Source organism: Penicillium rubens (genome assembly GCF_028828025.1).
Source record: "Penicillium rubens strain IBT 27055 chromosome Unknown utg000002l_segment0_segment0, whole genome shotgun sequence".
Classification (NCBI taxonomy): domain Eukaryota; kingdom Fungi; phylum Ascomycota; class Eurotiomycetes; order Eurotiales; family Aspergillaceae; genus Penicillium; species Penicillium rubens.
In genome coordinates this window covers 1,345,181-1,364,883 of record NW_026890600.1, presented here as the reverse complement: position 1 = coordinate 1,364,883, position 19,703 = coordinate 1,345,181, and the positions used below count along the sequence as shown (strand labels likewise).

General features: G+C 49.7%; 11 protein-coding genes across 11 annotated transcripts; 3 read left to right on the top strand and 8 right to left on the bottom strand.

The window, feature by feature from the left end:
- Positions 1-335: 335 nt before the first annotated feature.
- On the bottom strand, positions 336-1,522 carry N7525_002970 (SAGA-associated factor 29 family protein; the record flags this gene model as incomplete). The annotated part of the gene is made up of 3 exons (XM_002559572.1): positions 336-618; positions 687-1,209; positions 1,348-1,522. 3 exons carry the CDS (start codon positions 1,520-1,522, stop codon positions 336-338), a joined length of 981 nt encoding a protein of 326 aa, XP_002559618.1.
- Positions 1,523-2,126: 604 nt separating this feature from the next.
- pmi1 (mannose-6-phosphate isomerase pmi1) lies at positions 2,127-3,729 on the top strand (the record flags this gene model as incomplete). Its single annotated transcript, XM_002559573.1, has 5 exons — positions 2,127-2,157; positions 2,212-2,232; positions 2,287-2,378; positions 2,432-2,669; positions 2,735-3,729. The coding sequence occupies 5 exons, from the start codon at positions 2,127-2,129 to the stop codon at positions 3,727-3,729; spliced, it is 1,377 nt and encodes a 458-aa protein (XP_002559619.1).
- Positions 3,730-4,330: 601 nt separating this feature from the next.
- On the bottom strand, positions 4,331-5,623 carry N7525_002968 (NO-inducible flavohemoprotein; the record flags this gene model as incomplete). Its single annotated transcript, XM_002559574.1, has 1 exon — positions 4,331-5,623. The coding sequence occupies one exon, from the start codon at positions 5,621-5,623 to the stop codon at positions 4,331-4,333; it is 1,293 nt and encodes a 430-aa protein (XP_002559620.1).
- A 1,668-nt stretch (positions 5,624-7,291) lies between these two features.
- Positions 7,292-8,612, top strand: N7525_002967 (uncharacterized protein; the record flags this gene model as incomplete). The annotated part of the gene is made up of 3 exons (XM_002559575.1): positions 7,292-7,647; positions 7,701-8,201; positions 8,261-8,612. The coding sequence occupies 3 exons, from the start codon at positions 7,292-7,294 to the stop codon at positions 8,610-8,612; spliced, it is 1,209 nt and encodes a 402-aa protein (XP_002559621.1).
- Positions 8,613-9,485: 873 nt separating this feature from the next.
- On the bottom strand, positions 9,486-10,664 carry N7525_002966 (uncharacterized protein; the record flags this gene model as incomplete). The annotated part of the gene is made up of 1 exon (XM_002559576.1): positions 9,486-10,664. One exon carries the CDS (start codon positions 10,662-10,664, stop codon positions 9,486-9,488), a length of 1,179 nt encoding a protein of 392 aa, XP_002559622.1.
- Positions 10,665-11,374: 710 nt separating this feature from the next.
- Positions 11,375-12,325, bottom strand: N7525_002965 (uncharacterized protein; the record flags this gene model as incomplete). Its single annotated transcript, XM_002559577.1, has 1 exon — positions 11,375-12,325. The coding sequence occupies one exon, from the start codon at positions 12,323-12,325 to the stop codon at positions 11,375-11,377; it is 951 nt and encodes a 316-aa protein (XP_002559623.1).
- A 229-nt stretch (positions 12,326-12,554) lies between these two features.
- On the bottom strand, positions 12,555-12,992 carry N7525_002964 (uncharacterized protein; the record flags this gene model as incomplete). Its single annotated transcript, XM_061212549.1, is given in 3 exon segments — positions 12,555-12,764; positions 12,789-12,926; positions 12,939-12,992. The coding sequence occupies 3 exon segments, from the start codon at positions 12,990-12,992 to the stop codon at positions 12,555-12,557; spliced, it is 402 nt and encodes a 133-aa protein (XP_061069570.1).
- Positions 12,993-13,944: 952 nt separating this feature from the next.
- On the top strand, positions 13,945-15,233 carry N7525_002963 (putative 6-hexanolactone hydrolase; the record flags this gene model as incomplete). The annotated part of the gene is made up of 3 exons (XM_002559578.2): positions 13,945-14,150; positions 14,242-14,387; positions 14,521-15,233. 3 exons carry the CDS (start codon positions 13,945-13,947, stop codon positions 15,231-15,233), a joined length of 1,065 nt encoding a protein of 354 aa, XP_002559624.2.
- A 214-nt stretch (positions 15,234-15,447) lies between these two features.
- On the bottom strand, positions 15,448-16,609 carry N7525_002962 (putative Coatomer subunit epsilon; the record flags this gene model as incomplete). The annotated part of the gene is made up of 5 exons (XM_002559579.1): positions 15,448-15,556; positions 15,628-15,866; positions 15,941-16,076; positions 16,149-16,527; positions 16,585-16,609. The coding sequence occupies 5 exons, from the start codon at positions 16,607-16,609 to the stop codon at positions 15,448-15,450; spliced, it is 888 nt and encodes a 295-aa protein (XP_002559625.1).
- A 992-nt stretch (positions 16,610-17,601) lies between these two features.
- N7525_002961 (uncharacterized protein) lies at positions 17,602-18,075 on the bottom strand (the record flags this gene model as incomplete). The annotated part of the gene is made up of 1 exon (XM_061212548.1): positions 17,602-18,075. One exon carries the CDS (start codon positions 18,073-18,075, stop codon positions 17,602-17,604), a length of 474 nt encoding a protein of 157 aa, XP_061069569.1.
- A 290-nt stretch (positions 18,076-18,365) lies between these two features.
- Positions 18,366-19,016, bottom strand: N7525_002960 (uncharacterized protein; the record flags this gene model as incomplete). The annotated part of the gene is made up of 2 exons (XM_002559580.2): positions 18,366-18,876; positions 18,928-19,016. 2 exons carry the CDS (start codon positions 19,014-19,016, stop codon positions 18,366-18,368), a joined length of 600 nt encoding a protein of 199 aa, XP_002559626.2.
- Between the last annotated feature and the right edge of the window lie 687 nt (positions 19,017-19,703).

Genomic DNA, 19,703 nt, shown 5'->3' with positions numbered 1-19,703 from the left:
TTCGCCGGGCTCGCCTCGGTGTGGCGGTCATCAGGCATTGTTTCGGTCCAGAAGTTGCATTATATGGGCTGTTCGTGGCGATGCCATCAGAGTTGAGCTTCTGCAGCATGATTGGAGTATGTAACTACCTGTCATCCGTAGATCCCTCGGGCCACTAAGCCAAGAACAGAAATTACCTAGGTATCGTAGTTTCAAAATAAAAGAGTTTGTTCGTTCTAACTAAAGTATCTAGTCAATATGAAAGCACCCCATATCCATGGTAGGCCTTCGAACTCCAGATAGCGCCGCGCTTAAATGGTATCATCATCACATCAGATCGTAGAAACAGTTTGAGATTACTTGCCCAGAATATCCAGCACAAATCGCCGGTCAACTTCCATTTCTTTGTCGTCCTCTTCGCCCTCAAACTTGAGGCGATAGACGTCCTTCCTGGCCCCCATCACTTCCGCGCGATAGAAAGTGGTGGTGTCCGGGTATCGCGCGAGGACCTGCTTGCCAACCGGGTACGTAGACAAGTGGGCGCTGAGCTGAGGAATGGGAATGAGAGAGGCAGCGGTAGTCTTGTAAACCGCCCCTTGCTCGCCATTCTCATTCGGCTCGGGATCCTGCACATCATATCTGAATCAGACATGACGCGTCAGTCAATATAAGTCGAGACCAAACGCAAACGACCTAACATCACTTACCGTTTCTTCGGTCCGTCACCACTGACAGCCTTGATTATACATTGGATCCCCTCGCCCTCCACACCTTGTTTATTTTTGTTGTGTTTGAAGACAACCTCAGCCCCAACCACCAGTAAGCCACTCCGTTCTGCGACAGTGCCTTTGGTCCCCTCTGACGGGCCTTCCTCGATCTTGACCATGATGTTATCCTGACGGCCCCCTTCGCGGGCTTGCGTGCTCGACGAGACGCTTCCGCTGCGTGGGACGGTCCCCTTTGAGCGAGCGGTCTTGTCAGCCCCCGAGGCACTGGGGGAGTCGGTCACCGAACCTTCGACTTCGTTTCTTTTCTTGCGAGACTTGTTGAAGGACGCGGACCTATTCGGAGGTGCTTCGGCTTCAGATGCTTTGCGTAATGCAGTGAGCAGTTCTAGGTTTTTGATTACATCGCATGGCTCGTCCTGCATGATCGAGCGCTCGTCTTCGCTGAGTTTCTGGCTCAGGCGGAGCCAGCTGTCCAGTTGGTCGTGTTCAGCCATGGTTGGTTCTGGTTGGGAAATAAAAGGTTAGTATATTATCAGTATATGCGATCAATCATGAGCTTGAAGTTGTTCGGACTAATCGCAAGCGAAGCGCATATTGGATTGTGGTATAGAGCTGAGGGGTCTAGCGCGGGGTTACTCACGGTTGCCATCATGCGCGATTTTGTCTACCAAAGCTTTAATCTGCGCAGATAATGAATTCTGCTGATCGAACTTCTCCTTAGATTTCCGAATATCCTGGCAGATCTTGGTCCAGAGCTCCAATTCCTCATTGTTGCCAAACCCGTTGTCTCTGGGTCGGGGGCGGTTGCGGGACATTCTCAGGCAGTTTATCAACAGGGTAGTGTAAACAATGTGCAAAGAGTATGAACAGCTTACTGCTGACCAGAACCTCTGGGTAATGAGATCTCCAGGTTTGAAGCACCAAGTTGTTGATTTGAAGGTTGGAGATGCGGTGATAAGGGCTCCGACCTCCGGGCGGTCGGGGTTGATACGCTAAACTACTTTGGGACAGGGCATTGTACCTAGGTAAGTCGATTGACGTTGAGAGTTGTATAATATACTTCTCATCATGTCTATGGGTGTTGTTTGTGATCTACTCGGGGAGACTTGGACCTTATCGAACCTATTTGAACTATACTGTCCCGATGCGGCTGTAGATTTTGGCTATAACTAGTAGGATGTTTGCGGAAGTCCCTCGTGAGGAATCCGTGACAGATTAGGATACTCCGTAAATCCCAGAAACAAAAAGCCGGGAATGGGAGTGAAACCAGGCCAATATTTCCTATAAAGCTCTGAACGTGTGTCATAAGATATCATATAAGACCCTGTCCGACATCTCTCACCGGAGGCTTGGCGGGTAATTTCCAATACAAAGTCGCTGGTTGCCCCTCCGCTTTTTTCCCCAAACATCCATTTCAATATGCAGGTCCCACTACTTCGGCTGCAATGCGGTAAGGTTTGAGATGCCAAAGCAGATGGGACTTGGCTAACATATCTTCCTTTAGGCGTCAACAGCTATGACTGGGGTAAGCTAGTACCACTTGCGACATTGTGTTCCCCGCACTAACGTCTCGTCATAGGCAAGGTCGGCAAAGAGTCGGCAGCGGCCAAGTATGCGGCCACAACAGCCGCCCCGGATTTTGCGATTGAGGCCGACAAGCCCTATGCCGAAGTAAGTGGGAGCTCGAGAGGAAGAATTCAACCCGATAGGCTCATAATTCATAGCTCTGGATGGGCACACATCCGTCCCTTCCCTCTAAAGATGTCGAAACCCAGCGTACCCTCCTCGAAATGGTTCAGGATAACCAGGCCTTGCTCTCGACGAATATCAGTGAACGATTTGGAGGCAAACTCCCATTCCTGTTCAAGGTGCTTTCCGTCCGTAAAGCGCTCAGTATCCAGGCCCACCCCAACAAGAAACTCGCGGAGCAGCTCCATGCCCGGGACCCAAAGAACTATCCCGGTAAGTGGTACTTGGGATAACAATCGATTAATGACTTCCGGGAAAGATGGCTAACCGGCTCTAAGATGACAATCACAAGCCCGAGATGACCATTGCCATCACTCCGTTCGAAGGTGTCTGTGGCTTCCGTCCGCTCGCCGAGATCACGCACTTCCTCCACGCAGTGAAGCCTCTGCGCACCCTGGTTGGCGACCAGGCGGCGAGTGAGTTCGAGCAGAACGTCAAGGGCAACGAGAACTCAGATGATCCTGCTGTCGTCCAAAAGAACAAGGAAGCGCTACGCTCCCTCTTCACCACCCTGATGGAGTCCTCATCCGAGCAGATAGAGACAGCGTGCAAGGACCTTCTCGCAGCCGCTGACAACAGCCCCGACAGTTTTGCGACTCTGACAGGTGAGGTAGAGACGAACCCTACCAACCCCGCCGAGCTGGCTGCGCTTGCCAAGCGTCTGAACGGACAGTTCCCGAACGACATTGGCTCATTCATCTTCTTCTTCCTCAACTTCGTCAAGCTGCAGCCTGGCGAGGGCATGTTCCTGAAGGCAGATGACATTCACGCGTACATCTCCGGTGACATCATCGAGTGCATGGCGTCCTCTGACAACGTGGTGCGCGCGGGTTTCACCCCGAAATTCAAGGACGTCGACACCCTCACCAAGATGCTGACCTACTCCTACGCACCAATCGAAGAGCAGAAGATCCAGGCAACAGACTACCCGTATGCTATTCTGAACGCCACTGCTTACTCTAGCGCCTCGTCCGCGATTCTCTACGACCCTCCTATTGACGAGTTCAGCGTTGTCAAGACCGACTTGAACCGGACTGGCGCCAAGGCCACGTTTGATGGGATCGAAGGCCCCAGTATCTTCATTTGCACACGTGGCAAGGGCAAGATTACTGTTGGCAATAAGACCGAGGAGGTCCAGGAGGGCTACGTTTTCTTCGTCGGCGCTACTGCTGAATGTGTGGTTGAAAACACTGGCAGCGGTGAGGGCGACGATGATGTCTTTACAACCTACAAGGCATTCTGTGAATTGGCCCCGACCGGTGAGGCAAACTAGGTCAACGATAACTAAGTTGTCATATTCTAATCCGTGGCGTCAAGATGAAACACCCCGTTCTGGGATCGGCGCCAACCTGTGAAGCACATGTGAGATAGAGATAATATTCTGGTATGAAATAACAAAATACAAATAACAAAAATCACAAAAAGAATGAAATGACCAACCTGAAAGCGCTCGGGCTGTGCCACGATCCAAGTTCTTAGAGAATATTATACTAATGGGCCTCTAAATAGCCTGACCTCCGCACCAAATGGGGCATGGGTATTACTTGCTTGTTAAGTTCCAAGCCAGATTTCGCTTCATCAGTTTGTTGGCTCCCTATGTCCCAATATATATAAGCATTGTTATAGTATGGCGCAAGTGAGCCAAGGGGGTTACGCTCAGGCATCTCAGGCGCTAACTGATGTTGGTAATATCATCTTTCATATTGATTTGGAAACTCTGTCCAGCGCTATTTGCATAGCACAGACATCCTCCATCACAACACCATATTAGGGTAAAATACAGGGAACCTGACATACATATTCCACCAATATGCCCATGGAACAATAAGATAGTAAGGACTCCCGTCATCTTGGTCCATCTCTCGATCAATCAATCACTCGCTCGGAGATCCAAATACCTCCATGTGAATGCGCTTAGGGTCCACACCTAAAGCCTCCAGATCCTTGCTTTGAGCATGCATGAACGGCTGAGGCCCGCAGATATAATAATCTGCATCCGGGAGAACAGCCTTGTCCTTGATTCTCGTCAAATCCACCCGGCCTACATGATCATAGTCTACCCCCTGCACGTCATTCTCGGCTGCGCTTTCATAGAAAACCATGCGACTAACTGACGGGTTTTCGGCCACGATCTGGATCAGATCATTCTTCATGGCATGGACGCGGCCATTTCGTGCCGCATGGATGAAGACAACTCGCCGTGCTTGGCCTTGCTGGCTGATGATGGTTTTCAACATAGACATCATGGGCGTGAGTCCCACCCCTCCACTTATCAGGACAGCGGGGGTAGTGGCGTTAATGTCGAGAACGAAATCGCCGAAAGGCATGCTCAAGTCCAACTCTGCTCCTTCGGGCAGCGACTCATGAAGCACATTTGAAATTTGGCCAGCCGGCTTGGAATCCCTCGCGAACTCTCGTTTGACAGAAATCCGGAAGTGATTTTTGTTCGGCACGTCAGACAGGCTGTACTGACGGGGCTGGTAGGAGCCTAGTTCGGGAACGTAGCAGCGCACGCTGACAAACTGTCCGGGCTGATACGAGGGTAGAGCGCCCTTATCCACCGGAGTGAGATAAAAGGAAATGATTTCGTCACTCTCCGGGGTTTTCTTCGAGATGAAGAACTTCCGCCACCCTTTCCACCCGCCGGGTGTCTTCGCGCCTTGCTGGTAGAGACCTTCCTCGAAGTTGATGAAAATATCCGCGAGTTGCTGGTAGGCTGCCTTCCACGCATCGAGCACTTGCTCGTTAGCGGCTGGTCCTAGGACGTCTTTGATTGCGGCGAGCAAGTGTTCACCGACAATGGGGTACTGAGCAGGCGTGACCCCTAAGCTGGCATGCTTATGCCCGATGCGAGAAACGGCTGTGCTTAGGGCTTCGGGATGGTCAATGTTAACCGCATATGCCCACACAGCATGTGCCAAAGCTGCGGGTTGCTCGCCAGTTGTTTGGTGAACGGTGTTGAACATATTCTTGAGTTCCGGATTTTTCTCTAGCATGCGCTTATAAAAGAGTGTGGTAATCGTGACTCCATACTCCTCAAGGGCGGGAATGGTAGACTTCACGATCTGCTTTTGTTGTGCTGTGAGTGCCCTTCGGGGCACCGAGGCATAAGCCCTTTGGGCTAGTGACTGGAGCACTGGACGCCGGAAAAGAATTCGTGCGGACATATTGAGAATGCTGCAGACAAGACTGACTACAACTTGAAGAGGTTTGACTTGAATCGACTGGAAATTTTCAGGTTCTCTCGGCGAGAGGTGTCATCGAACTTTATTATATACCTGCATGCATATGTACATTGTAGGACTAGTTTCCGAAAGTATACAAGCTAAAGCTCGGAGTCTAGTCCTTTTAGGGGTATACGTGGAGAAATACGGCTGGTTTTACCTCGAGACAATTGCCCCTTACGTTGGGACTTGGGAATTTGATGCTTTGTCAGTACTGGATTTGTATTACCGCGTTGGTGCGCGGGTCTATGACGCCGGACCTGAAGACGTCATCCATTATTGTCTAGGTAGCTTACATATATGGTCGACAAGTAACAGTGACCCGCCCGCAAGAATTCAAGGGGGAATTTGTACATAGAGGGCTTTCTCCGTCTATCTCCGCGGAGAACTATCTACCGTAAGAGGTTGAATGAATGAATCATCGCAGCGACTTATTTTGGGTCGTTAATGAAGGACCAGCGTAAGTCTTATTTTTATTCTTTTACCTACCTGAAGTAAAAATCCGTCGCTCTCTGAGAGGAGCTAAGTGTCGTTGTCCTTAATGGACACGAGGCTGCGCTGACGAGAGATAGGCCCCTTAAAGCTTTTGTAGGCGAGAGAGTTCGAGTATTCTGTAGAAACGTAGGGCCGAACATTACAATCTTGTTATTGTAAGAAGAAAGTCTACCGTGATAAGGACGTTGTTAGCCCTCCTGGGCAGTTTGTGCGGACTATCAGTTTTCGTCCAGGTGGTTCCACAGTGTTGGTATAAAGAGGATAGTTTCTAGGATATATACATACACTCATAGACTGTGCCATATTTCGCCTTCGAAAAGGTGCTATTGGATATTTGAATGTGTCTGGGCAACCGAGACCTGGCATATCCCTGGGTACCGTTATAGATGCTCAGTGACCGGGTTTAATGATTGTGTAATGCTTAGGGTCGTGCAGTTTTAGTGGATCAAAAAGCGGCAAGGGGTGAGCACTAAACACAAAAAGGAAAACCATGTTTCGCAGCATAAAATCCGGTATGTAGGCGCTAAGTGCACGATCCTCTCGGCGTCTTTTTATAGCCCTAACTCAACCGCCACAGGAGGTGTTTGATTCATCGGATCACTTACTTGAATGAAATACTACAATACGTAGTAATGGCTGGGCAGTGATCATATTTAACAGGATGAATGATGCCTCGATTATTGTTGGATCTTAACAGAGCGGCGCTTGATTAAACATGTCCTTCGCACCTCGGGGGCAGTGGATTTTCAGGGCAGCCTATGGTGACCATCAGAACCTATGAAGGATTCAGGAGAGTGTTTCGCCGCCTGCCTTCTGATTGATCCATGTTGGCTGAACATTGTTCTCTACATTGGATGGGCATATACTATGGCTTATAGAAGGGGTTCAGACCAACTGGCAGATGCCATTTATGAGCATTGTTATCTGCGCCTGACGTGAATATACGTTGGTTGATTATAGTCTCGTCAAAAAATCGATATAATCCCTTCAAGTTCCCGCATCACTCTTATATTTAAGACCTCTCCTTCCGTTTCTTTGCGGAACAGATCATTCATCATCCTCGGATCGTCTCTCTTATTCTTCACTCTCATAACCTTGGTCTACAGTAAGCCCACGATGAGCCTTGCCGGTAAAAAGCCTCCTATCGCGGCCGTTGAAAGCGCCCTGTTATGCGCCCGAGTCAGATATGACAAGGTCACGCCGGAAGAAAAACAACTTCTTCTTTCCGATGCATCCCGACATGTTCTAAGCCAACTTCGTTCTAATCCATCCCTGCATGTCCCGGAGGAACTTGATCTCCAAAGAGCACCAGACTCTGCCGGCCCCCTCTCAAACATTGACCAGATCAAATCGGAATTGACACGCAATGCTCAACTAGTACGTGATTTATACTACTGCGCAAAAACAACGAACCCAGAAAATAGGTTCCAGATTGCCCTCGAATTTCTGATCATGCTGGATGAAGCAGCAAGGTGAGCATCTTTCAGACCATGTGAATGATTTCTCGAATGCTGACAATATCAAGGTTAGCATACAGGGACCGCGATTTCGCATTGGGACTCACCCTGCTAGAAACTAACCTCGAGATATTTTCCCGCTACTGGTCTGACGTTACCGGAGAGGAGAAAGCGAAATATGAGGAACGAACCAGGACGAAGTTCCTGCATGCAAGCATCAGGATTGCAATCAATGATTTTGACGTGGCACTCGAGCACATCCAAGGCGCGATAGAATACCTTGACCAAGGAGTGGTCGTTCGCTCTGAGGTATACAAGGGACAAGAGTGGCTTCTTTGGGGTTGCAAGGCGGAAGCGTTGGATGGCAAGGGCTGCTATGACCTGGCTGAAATTTACTATCGCAAGGCCCTCAGGCTCATGCCAGATAATGTCAAGTACACCAAATACCACGTGGGCTTGGGAAGGTGCCTGCTTTCGCAAGGAAAGACGGAGGAGGGGAGATTGCACCTTCAGAGGTTTCTCATAGAACTGGAGGAGAAATTTGACGTGGATAACAAAGAATTCCCTCTGTAAGTGATACATGACCTTGTTTGTGACTCCTGGTCTTCTAACTGATGGGTATCCTCAGTGTTGGTTTTACCCTTTACTGGCTAGGCAACTCGTGCTTCGATGCCGGCCATCTCTCAGAAGCAATCGAACTCCATGAGCGGGCTGTTCTGTGCTTGAAGTCATCGTTGGGCGAAGCCCACTCCATTTTTGGGATGGCAAGCTACGAACTTGGTATGGATTATTACAATCACGTCATTAGCCCATCTTTTGATGATGAGTCTTCGGAGGCCAAGTCTATTCTTGAATCTGCGCTAGACCACCTGGAGACAGCGACGAAGGTATTTCGTTCCGGGAATGATAAAAAATATCGGGAGGCTGAGCTTACCCGCGCCTCGGGCCAAATCCGCCTAATACAGACGGTATCTTGTTGAAGGAAGAAGCGAATTAGGAATTGAGAAAGGATGGTCGACCTGTGGTTTAGCTAGGGCAGCAGTACACGGTTGGAGGGTGGAGGTCTTGTCTTACTTTGTTGATTTTGTGAGATTGTCATTTTCCGCGATGAAGTTGTAAATTGTTTTTCATAGCGTTTATTGATAGGCGTGACGGGTTTGAATCGCAGGACGTATAATATACCCACAAAGGAAAACACAACTCCGAAGGCCAAAAGCACGATCATTACGAGTGTAGCCTATAATTAGCAAGAAACAGGGAAGGCCACACAGAATTTCCTCCTAATCATACTGATGCACATGCTTGTGAATCATAACTCAGCTCTTTAGCATCAACGGTTTGAACATATATAGGTACTGTTTCACGGAGTAGAGACCCCTGGGCGGCTAGCAAAGATACCACTTGCAACGCGAGACTCCATTAGATTGTTTGGGACTAATAATATAATAGGCTCCTGGAGAAAGATAGTGGATTGAAGACCGAGGAGCAGGTAAGCGCCTACACTCTGACCAAGGTCTGTGTTATGGCAGTCCATCACTCTTTTGTACAGTCCAAAGGATCAAGACTGTAGTTTAGATTATCTAGGTATCTGACACATTTCCGCATTTGTATGAATCAAATACGACTGATGAAAAAAGATGATTTTCCTAGCGAACGGACCGAGTTTTTATAGATCAAGCATACGTAGCATTTCATACCGAATTAATTGCCAAAAGAGTGATTTAACATAGGTTATCATTTTCAAAAGAGTGTTTTCCAAAAGGGTGTAAAAGTAGCATACAAAAGACGGAAGGATAGCAAAAGCGTACCAAGTGGCGTCGAGAAGCAGATAAGTAGCATCATCGGTGTCTCAGTCAAATTTCAGAACATTGGTCACCTGGATAACAACCGGCATGATGCAACGCATTAAGGTAGAATCTGTCAACCTCCAGCTGTGGCTGCAGCCACGGCAGTATTTTGTCCCTGTGTAAAGCAATCCAAGCGCTCCTGTAATAATCCCCAAATACGTCCGGGTGACGTGCGGAAAGTGAGTCGGCTTCAGTATGGTGCCCTAGCTTCCTGAGGAGTCGTCCCACGTAACCCAACGTGAACGACAGCGTGGATTTATTGATCGGTTCACCGTAAGGATCAAGAAGTTCCAATTCCGAACGCAAGAATCCCTGTGCCTCTCTCAACGCGATAGAGTAGAACTCATCCCGACCTCTACTCAAGCGTGTCGGACGGAGAGGCTGTTCCGAAAAGGTAGGCTGTTCCAAGACTTCATTGAATACCTCAATGCCCTTGTCATACCTTGCTTCTGCCTTATACTGACTGGCCCTGGTTTCTATGGCAGTCATTTTTTCGGGAGTAATCTCGCCAGTCTTCCGTTCCTCGTCAACGTGTTTAAACATGTGTTCGGACCATCTCTGCCGCATGTGGTCGTGGACCTTCATGGCAAGGTCCATTGTCTTCTCGTTGAGGCGGAAATGTGATAGAAACATCCGAAGCGTCGCCAGCGAGAAGTTGGGAGAGCCATCGGTCATATGATTAACCTGACACACATTCTCCCACAGGCATTCCATGTTAGGAATAAACGTCATCGTAGCAGAGGGTTTCGTCAACGAAAGATACGATATAAGAAACTGTAACCCATCCGCAGCCAACACAACCAGCCTTTCCCGCTCGGATTCGTCGAGTAGCTTTAGAGTCGATTCGCAGACTTCTGGTTCAATCGAAACCCGTTGAATGTATGAACCTGGTATGTCCTCGCACTTGAAAAGCTTATGTTCTTTCAACACTGTAGATATCTTTCTCCAACTGGGATGATCGAACATCCCGTTGGGTAAAACGCAACGACGGTTCCATGGAAATTGGTATCCCGAGACATATCGTTTGCGTTGAATAGCAGCGATGAGAAACAACAGACTGAGACGTGATGTGCCAAAAACTGAAAAAAATGCGAAGAGCTTGAAAGAATCAGGCGAGGACGCTTTGAGCTCTTTCAGACCATCCCCTGTGTGCTTATCCACAGATGGCATTCCGATGGCCTCCATTTTGCTGGGTTGGTGGGAACGGGATAAAGATAGTAAAAAGGTTCGAAGGGAAAGAAAGGTATGTTCTTTAAGCTTCTCAGTCGGTCAGGGAGTAATGCTCTTGTGAGAGAAGAAGATGCTAAGGACCATAAAGACCGGAATTCTGCCCCCTTATATACGAATCGTCACAGCTGCAGTTTACCTTGGAGCAGGCTCGGACCCCTTAGAAAAATAATATGATGGGCAAATATACTCGACACGTCTCAAATTGTGATCCAATAGAACTATTGTTGGACTAAATAGCTCGAGCACTATGACATTGGGAGACGAAGCCAACTCCAGGGCAATGAATCAGGTTCCTAGCCTGACGAGTAAGTACCCTTAGTTAGTTGGAATAATATAGATTCGCTGGCGCGAGTACAAGTACTGAGAGTAGGAGAAGTTCGGCCCTCGACATCCAGTAGGGAGTTCTTTATAAGCCTTATTATTCGCTAGGAGGATGGCTTCTGAGACGGCCAACATCGTATTCTGTCCTAAATATACGCAGCTTCAACGTAAACGCAACATATCCATATGAACTATATGAGTCATGTCACAGCCATTATATCAAAACGTTCGAACGTTTCCAAATCTCTTCGCTAATGGACCGATTATCTGACCAGGTGTGTATTTAGCACGCCGGTTAGCATTTTACATATTCAAATCCAGTGTGCACAAGATGACGATATAGATCAAATGAAGCAGAACCCTGTCTCGTCCATGGTAACAGACGTTGCCCCCCACTGGCGCAGCATCCCGAGGATCCTCCCCTTCCACTCAGGATCCCTCCCCATCTCCCTCATCAAGAGATCATATCGATACAACAACTCAAAGCACATCTTCAGGTAGTCATTCATCTCCCTCCTCTCCTCATCACTTCCAAGACCCAATGGGTCCCACGACGGGATCCCAAAGCTACTAGGAATGCCCTTCGCATTCCAAAACAACCGATGTGGTATATTTTGAGCTGGATAGTCAAAATCAGCCAATCCCCAACCAATAAACCTCTCGAATGGCTCGGTGTCCGTCAGACAACCCGTACCATTCACAGATCCTGGTTTTGCATTAGCTTTGACGGAAGCAGAGATATTCAATAGCATATAAATTTCCAGAGCCACGTCAGCAACATGTGTCACACCGAAGCTATGACCCCAGCCTAGATTGTTTAAATCTGCTAATGGGATATCCTTGTGGTTGGCCAGACGTAACAGAGCGAGCATCTCATTCGATATAATGAGCATTTTTACTGCATCGGCTAGGTACGCAGTGGAGGTGCTGTAGGGGGCTTCGTTGATCCAGTAGTTGACATCCTGAAACTCCTCACATAGTGGATTTGATACCGCGGAGTTGGTCTCGTGCGGTCCAAGGTGGTACGTCTCTTCGATGGTGGGTAGAATAGACGAGTCATACAGGGGTCCAGATGTTGGTAGAGCGTCAGGACGTGGGTATTTGGCTCGCTCTGTGGTTGAGAACTCCTCGATGGTCGAAATAAGAGTCCGCGTGAAATGGTTGAACTCAGGGGATTGACGATCAGCTAAACGATCATGAATGATGAAATCCCTTTCGCGTATGCATGGGTTGCCCTTTATAAAGGCAAAGTGAGATGACACTGTATTCCAGGGGATCTTGTGATCTAGGTGCATGGTGATGTCGGCGTAAACAACTTTATGTTTACAAGCACGCGACCTGGCCTACGTGACATCGCGGGCAAGTGGGTCGGCAGCCAGGTCGGGAGCTCGGGACCAGAAGTCGCTGACTAAGTCTTCTGGTCTGCCCCCCAGGTGCCCAGGTGCCCCAGCTGAGGTCTGCGTCTCCTCGTCTCCTCGCCAAGTTTGACGGCTGCATCGGTGACCATTCGGAGAGATAATTGACCTAGGTCATCTCCTCCTGGTCCGTTTTGGGGTTAAAGACGCGGGTCGCGTTGACGATGCCGATGTTCAGCACGACGATATCCAACCACGAGAGGCTCTTGGTGCGCTCTGCAAAGGCGACGATAGAGTCATAGTCGGACTGGTCAAGCTCCCAGACCCCGATGCTAACGTCGGATAGATTCTGACCAGCGGATAACCTCTCCTTCGCCGTCTAACCTCTCTCTTCACTGCGGACGGCAATAATGAGCTTGCTCAGTCCCAGCTCGAGGAGCTGTCGGCTGGTTTCCAGGCCCACCCCAGTGTTGGATCCAGTCACCAAAGCAGTCTTGCCTGCAAGGCTGACTCCCTGGACCGTGACAGGCTTGACGGTGAGCTAATTGTAAACGAAGCGAGGCACGCTGGCCTGCTTTTCCGGAGTCACGTCGAACTTGGTCCCCATTTCTTCAGCTGATGAGATGAGATATCAAAGGAGGTCCGTAAAGAGGGTCTATGAGGAGGGGAAGAATGGGGTCGATCAGCCTGAATCGACGATAAATTAGAAGTTGCCTAATTGACAAAGAGGAAGTTGCTAAGGATGTCAGATTTTAGTTCTTAGGGCGAACGTCATCTTCGGGTACTTCAGCCCTGAACCTGAAAATTGTATAGAGTTCGTATTTGACTAATGTTACTGCTGACTGTATCGGGACAAGTCCACATATAGCGGCGTGGCCGTCCGGTCCCCATCTCGCAGGCACTCCGAGAGGGGATCAACATCGATTCCTTCCAGAGGCCGTGAAGCTTCTGAGTGTCCTAATTGGGGAATCTGTAGCAGGGTCTCTAGCGGCCTCGACGAAATGTGACTAAATTCTCCTCCTTTGCGCAGCGCCTCGGGCTTTCTGCTGCACCCGTACCCTGGCGGCGAAGTATGCAAAGGCTGGGGACCCGTTGCTATTTTGAACGTTGCGTGCGTACACCAGTTTTACTAATCGTAAAATATATGCTCATAATATCTTCAGCATCTGTTCAATGTGCCTCTGCTTTCTTGATGTGGTTCCCGAGGTCTGTTCCTGAGGTTTGTTAAACTCTTATGCAACTCTTACCTGGTTTCTTTTTTATATGCAGAAGGTAAGTCGGATCCCAATCCCATAACCGATCAAGCTCACAGACAAAATCTCTAAGGAAGTGCCGTCGACACGCCAAACCTGGCCCTAAGATGATGCCTTGGAGACATCCGTCTCCATGGATGGAACCCCTGTAGATCGGAGGGAAGCCAATCAGCGCCCATCGGCTTCGGGTCCTGCAGGCCCCACAGCCGAGGGAATCGATAGAGCGGGGGAGAAGCTATAAAGCCGACGCTCGGCTCAGCTCACTTTCCCCTACCCCAAGAGCTTCAATCACTCGAAATCATAACCATGTCATCCAACCAAGATGTCCCCCAGCTTGGGTTCTGGGAAAAAGCAGATATCCCATTCCTGCACCTGTCAATGTACGCCAGCATGGTGTATGCTGCCATTACTGGTGTTTTCCGGGGTAAAGCCAGCCCCAAGCGCTATGATCACCATGTCTTGTCAGCTGTTATTCGGAAAATCGTTGATCGGAGATCGGATCGGCAGACACAGTATGTCCTTCTCTCTCGACGATTCTTCTGCACATGACTCCCAATAATACAACAATAAAACTGGACAAGACATTGACCTATCGTCGAACAGACATCTCAGTCTCCCAACTTCAGCAGCCTACGAAAGTGTCATGAAAAAGCGCGGTCTCCAGCCCGAGAGCGTCACCCTCCCTCACAACACAGAGGGCCACTGGATCGGAAACAAGAATGCCAAGAACGTCATCGTCTACTACCACGGTGCGTTCCAACCTCGTGTAACATGGAGAAATCCGTCCACGGGTACCTGCAGAGCCAAAACCTAATCCAAACCCCCAATATATCGACGAATAACAAGCAAAAAAAAACAAACAAAATACTAATAAAGAAACAGGCGGCGGTTTTGCCATTCCCGCCATCCCAGCCTACTTTGAATTCTGGCTCGATATACTACAAGCCCTGAATGAGACCGGCCACGATCTAGCCGTGTTCTTCCCGCGGTACACGCTAACCCCACACGCGACATACCCAACCCAGCTCCGCCAAGCCGTCGAAGCCCTGCGCTACATCATCGACAAGACCGGCCGCTCACCGGCCAATGTGATTATCGGCGGGGACTCCGCAGGCGGGAACCTTACCGCAGCGACGCTGCTGCACCTGTCTCACCCGCACCCAGAGATCGAGCCACTGGCGCTGTCGGCGCCCTTGGCGGGCGTCTTTGCGTATGCGCCCTGGATTAACTTCAGTACGGAGTGGCCGTCGATGAAGGATAATCTGTGGAAGGATATTATTACGCCGGACGTCTTGACGAGGTGGTCTGCTTCTTACCGCGCCGGTAATCCGGCAGATAATTGGAATGAGCCGCTTAACGCGCCGGCAGAGTGGTGGGATGGTGCGAAGACGGAGAGGATTTTGATTCTTGCTGGTGGGGATGAGATCTTGCTTTCACCTATTCAGGAGTTTGTGAAGAAGATTAAGTCGGTTTTTGAGGAGGTTACGTTTGTCGTTGGGTATGATGAGTCGCATGATGCGCCGTTTTATACTATGGTTAAGGAGGAGACTCAGACTGGTTCCGAGTTGCGGCAGTGGTTGGCCGCCCGGCTATGAGTTATTCGCTGCCACATTGTTGTGGAGCAGAAGGACAGGTTCGATAGAGACAGATCTTATGTTCCTACATGTATGCTCGTACCAATTACAGGTGGGAAATCCAAATACCAGTTGCAAGATTGAGAGGTCATGTCTTTTCATAAACAAGCAGGATAGGCTCACCTGACTCGGATTAAACAAAACAACAAATATATGGAACAGCAGATAGATTATTCTACGTGGAGACCTTGGCAGAGAACTTAGCCGCCGCTGTATCGAAGAACTCGCTCTTCTCCTGGATGTCAGTGAGAAGGGAGTGCGAGGGCTGGACCTGCTGTAACCGGCTAGACGAGAGATAAAAGTTAGCAACAAATCGATTACATCGTTCGAACGGAGCCGCGACAGGATGACATACGACTCCAGTTCCTCGGTCTGCTTGCCAGCCAACACATTCAAAACAATGCTATTCGCAATCAACTCCACGTCGGTAGGGTATTTCTCTAGAGCGGCGGTGAGGGCGGCCTCCGCCTCCGGCAGACGACCGAGGTGGACCTCAGCGATGGCCTGGCCGACGATAGCTAGCGGTGCGGAGGTACTGGGTGCGGAGGCGAGCTCCTCGTAGACGTAGAATGCAGACTGGTACTTCTCTCCGCCCTGTACATCAGAAAGACCAAAGTCAGCACTCATACACCATTGAACATGTGATTATAGGTCCCGCATCAACATACAACTCTCAAGCCAACCCACGACTCGGCAACGTTGACGAGTAGTGAATCCTGACCCCAGCGCTTGGCAGCCTGAACTTCCTTAAGGGCGAGATCGGTCCGGTTTTGTTGGAGGTGAATCTGGACGATGAGAGAGACACTAAAAGTAAAAGAGATTATCAGATCAATGCCCTCCGGTATATCGCATTTGACTTGCGACACGGTAACTCACGCCTCAAGGTTACCCTGGTGCTTGGACAGCAGCGCCAGCGCCTCCTCGCTGTGGTCCTGGGCTTGCAGCACGGTAGCAGCAAGGACCTGCACGGTGTTGTTTTCGGGGTAGTTCTCTGCGAGTTCTTGTGCGAGTTGCAAGGCAGCGTCTGTCTTGCCGGCAGACTGCAGGGCCAGGGCCCTGACGGCCGACAGGTCGGGGCTGTCCTCCTCGATGGAGGGCTCGGCGAGGCTTTCGTCGAATTGGCCAAGGGCAATCTGGGAGCGGAGTCTGAGGACTTGGGCAGGGAGTTTGTTCTCCGGGGAGAGCGCGGAGGCGTCGAAGTCGATCACACTCTGGTATTGGCCCGAGTGGAAGGCGCTGTGGATGTTGAGGAGCTCTGCGGGGAAGCTGCATTAGCGCTGGTCGGACCTGTGGAAAGGAATGGAAGGCTTACCGCCCTCTGCAGAAAAGGGATCCATGTTGGCTGTTGTGGAAGAATTGGTTCAAGAGAAATAGGTGTTGTTGATGATGCCCTGTGGCCGTAGTTGTTCACGGTGTCTTTATCGTGGAGAGGCAACTCTGCCGAGATAACAAGGGGCAGGTGGGCCGACCGCCTTCGATCTATACATTCCACCATGGGCACTACATGCATCAACGACGCTTCATCTACAAGTGTATGATTATTCCTAGGTTTTCAGACTTGACATCGAAAGAATTAAACAAGTATTCATTCCCACAGAATAGTAAATGGTGGTAGGCAGGACATATACACAGTTGAATCTTTTTTTTTGGAGGTCTTTTCGACGCCTGTGCACACAGCCCATATATCCTAGCGTTTGAGAGACCCCAGTTGATGCAGGTTCAGCTCCCTTCGTTTCAACGATAACAACACTAACGGCCACATCCTCTTCATTGCCGTACCACAAGTTGTAGTTCTGTTCCAACTGGCCCCATCACCAGATATTGTCCACAATCTCCTCACTGTTAATAACCCGCGCTGATTCGTATGTGTCCAGGGTAACGTTAAGCGCATCCACGGTGTGTACGATTGTAGGGGCAGTCACCACCGCAGCGACAAACCAAAAAATCTGGCGATATGTACATAAGTTGGGGCCTCGTTAAAACCAACTGGGTTAAAACCCTTTGGGATAAATCTCCCAGTTGGAAAGAGTACCCCAGTTATCTCACTGGCACGCTTGATTCGGCACAGCGACAACAAACAACAACATGCATGGGGTGCACGGTTCAAGGCAGATCAAGTACCTTTCTCCATAAGTGCATCCATCGTCCAGTGTTTCGGCGACCATTTCTAGCTTGGCCTCCGCTTCTCACTTCAAGTCTTCATTTATTCATGTCCATTGGCGCTTGATGACATCCATAGTCCTGGGCGGTTCTAAATCTTCTCAACACAAGATCGATCTTGTTCAAGAAAGCAGTAGTGCAAGCAGGCCTGGAGATGGCGTACGGAAGATTAGGGTGGTGACATGGACGCCGTCAGTGGGGAGAGCAGTGCCACGTGAGGAGTTCTCGCGTAAGGCTTTCCCAGTTTCTCCCTAACCTCATTGAGTGCCTCCAGTTTGATGCAGCTAGTATAAGCCTCTTCGTCTTCGAGTAGGTCGGTGTCGTCTGGGAAACGGGGGTCATGTGTTGATGGTGGTTCTGTGGAGGTCATATGGCCTTCGGCCGGCGCTCGCTCGAGGTGTTGTACCGAGACCACTGGGTGGGCGCCGGCGAGTTCTGGTGGCAATTGGAGACGGTAGGCCAGACGTCCCACTCGCTCGATAACACGACACTTGATGTGGCGCTGTGAGAGCTTGCGAGTGATATTTCGTGAGGGAAGCACGTAACCTGGGTCAGCTCCCTGAGCAAGACGTAGGTAGACGTAGTCACCGGTGGAGAAGAAGATTGGGGTGTGACGCTGGTCATAACGTTGTTTTATGACCATGGCGGCGTACTTTGCGCATTCGTCGGCTCCCCTCAAGCGGCGACCTTAGCATCGAGGAAGTTGTATGCAGTTAACTGCAGTCAGATTTCAGGAAATCGGAACACCTTTATAAGCTTCCCACAGATATATTCCCCCGGGGATTAGTAAATGGGATCGGCGAGATTCAAGTACGGTGACCGAGCAAGTTGTGCGAATGGTTGTGAGAGATGTTATAGTGCCTAGGGGACTCGCACTTCCGTTGGGAAGCGTAGTGGGAATCAATGGAGTCTATGTTGGTGATGGCGGCAATATCACCGCACAAGCTTCTTCTTCAAAGCCTGACATGCTTTGCGGGCTTTGCTCGATACGACTCGCGCAACCAGGAGAGGCAACCACTGGGGTTCGTGGTTGGTTGATGCAGACGCCGACAGAGATGAGGCGGTATAGGTAGCCGCAGGGGATCCCCCAGACGGTTGTGGTAGAGCTCCACAGAATGGGAGAAAGCAATTTTCGTACTCCGAGTCAGTGGCAGTCGTGGTCAGTGAAACTGAATCTGCTTCTTCGTTGCAGAAATCGGCCAATGTCGGCATTCGGTCAGGTTGGCCGATTCGATTGTACAGCTCACGAAGACCTGCCATGCTAAGGAATCTCGGGAATGGCGGTTCGTGCTCCAGCTTTAAGGGACCTAGGGCTTGTAGGTCGAAGGAGGAACGAGGCAAGGGCGGAGATGGCTCTTGTTCCGACAGAGATGTTTGGTCATGGTGGCAGGTGTCGTTGTGGGTGTCGTGGTCGGTGGTCATCACTTGATGGACTTCGAGTGTCCTGTAGATTACGTTGGTATATATTGCAAGAGACATAGATATCAATACTTACCTAGGATCAATGCTTCCGTTGTCCCCATAAATGGCATCGAGCCAGTTGGAGACCTCGGCCTGTTCGTAGTAGGTTTGCACGGAAGTCATCGTGCGTTGTCGTATATGGCCTTCGGTAATTTTTGTAGAAGGGCCTCGACGGGGCTGGAGGTGGTTTTGGTGTATCAATTTCTCAGCGTAAATCGAGTTTTCTATATACTGTATAGTAAAGGCCAATTGAGGCGTACTTGAAATGGATTGAATAGATAGCTGATGGCAGGATGATATAATAGTCAGGGGAAGTAGATGAAGAAGTGAGAAATAAAAAGGAGGGAAATGGATTCAAGGGCCTTGTATATAGACTGTTATTCGAAAGCTACTAAGCCTTCCTGAGAGCCCCCGACATCGAGATAAGTAGAACGTCGAAGTGTACTTTTCCTAATAGAGGTAAAATTAGGGCTTCATCCATGGTTGCCAGACCGAATGCCGTTTCGGCGATGGAAAGAGCGTCATCATCTCAATGAGTCAAGTGCAGCAGGCACGACCCAGACTAGGAAGCCCGATAAACAAGACTATAAAGATAGCACTTTCCCGAATAGACATGCGGTACATCATAGTGATGGTTGAAAACAGCGAGCGCTGTACACGATATATCACCGCTAGGAGTGAAGAGTAGAACTTCATGTGGAATGTAGAGTAAAGTCTCGTCATCTCCATACAAGTAGCTAGTGAACGTCACCAGGTAGTCCTACAGCCCCAGCACTACAGTAATTGGTCGTTGGTCTAAGTGCAGGCACC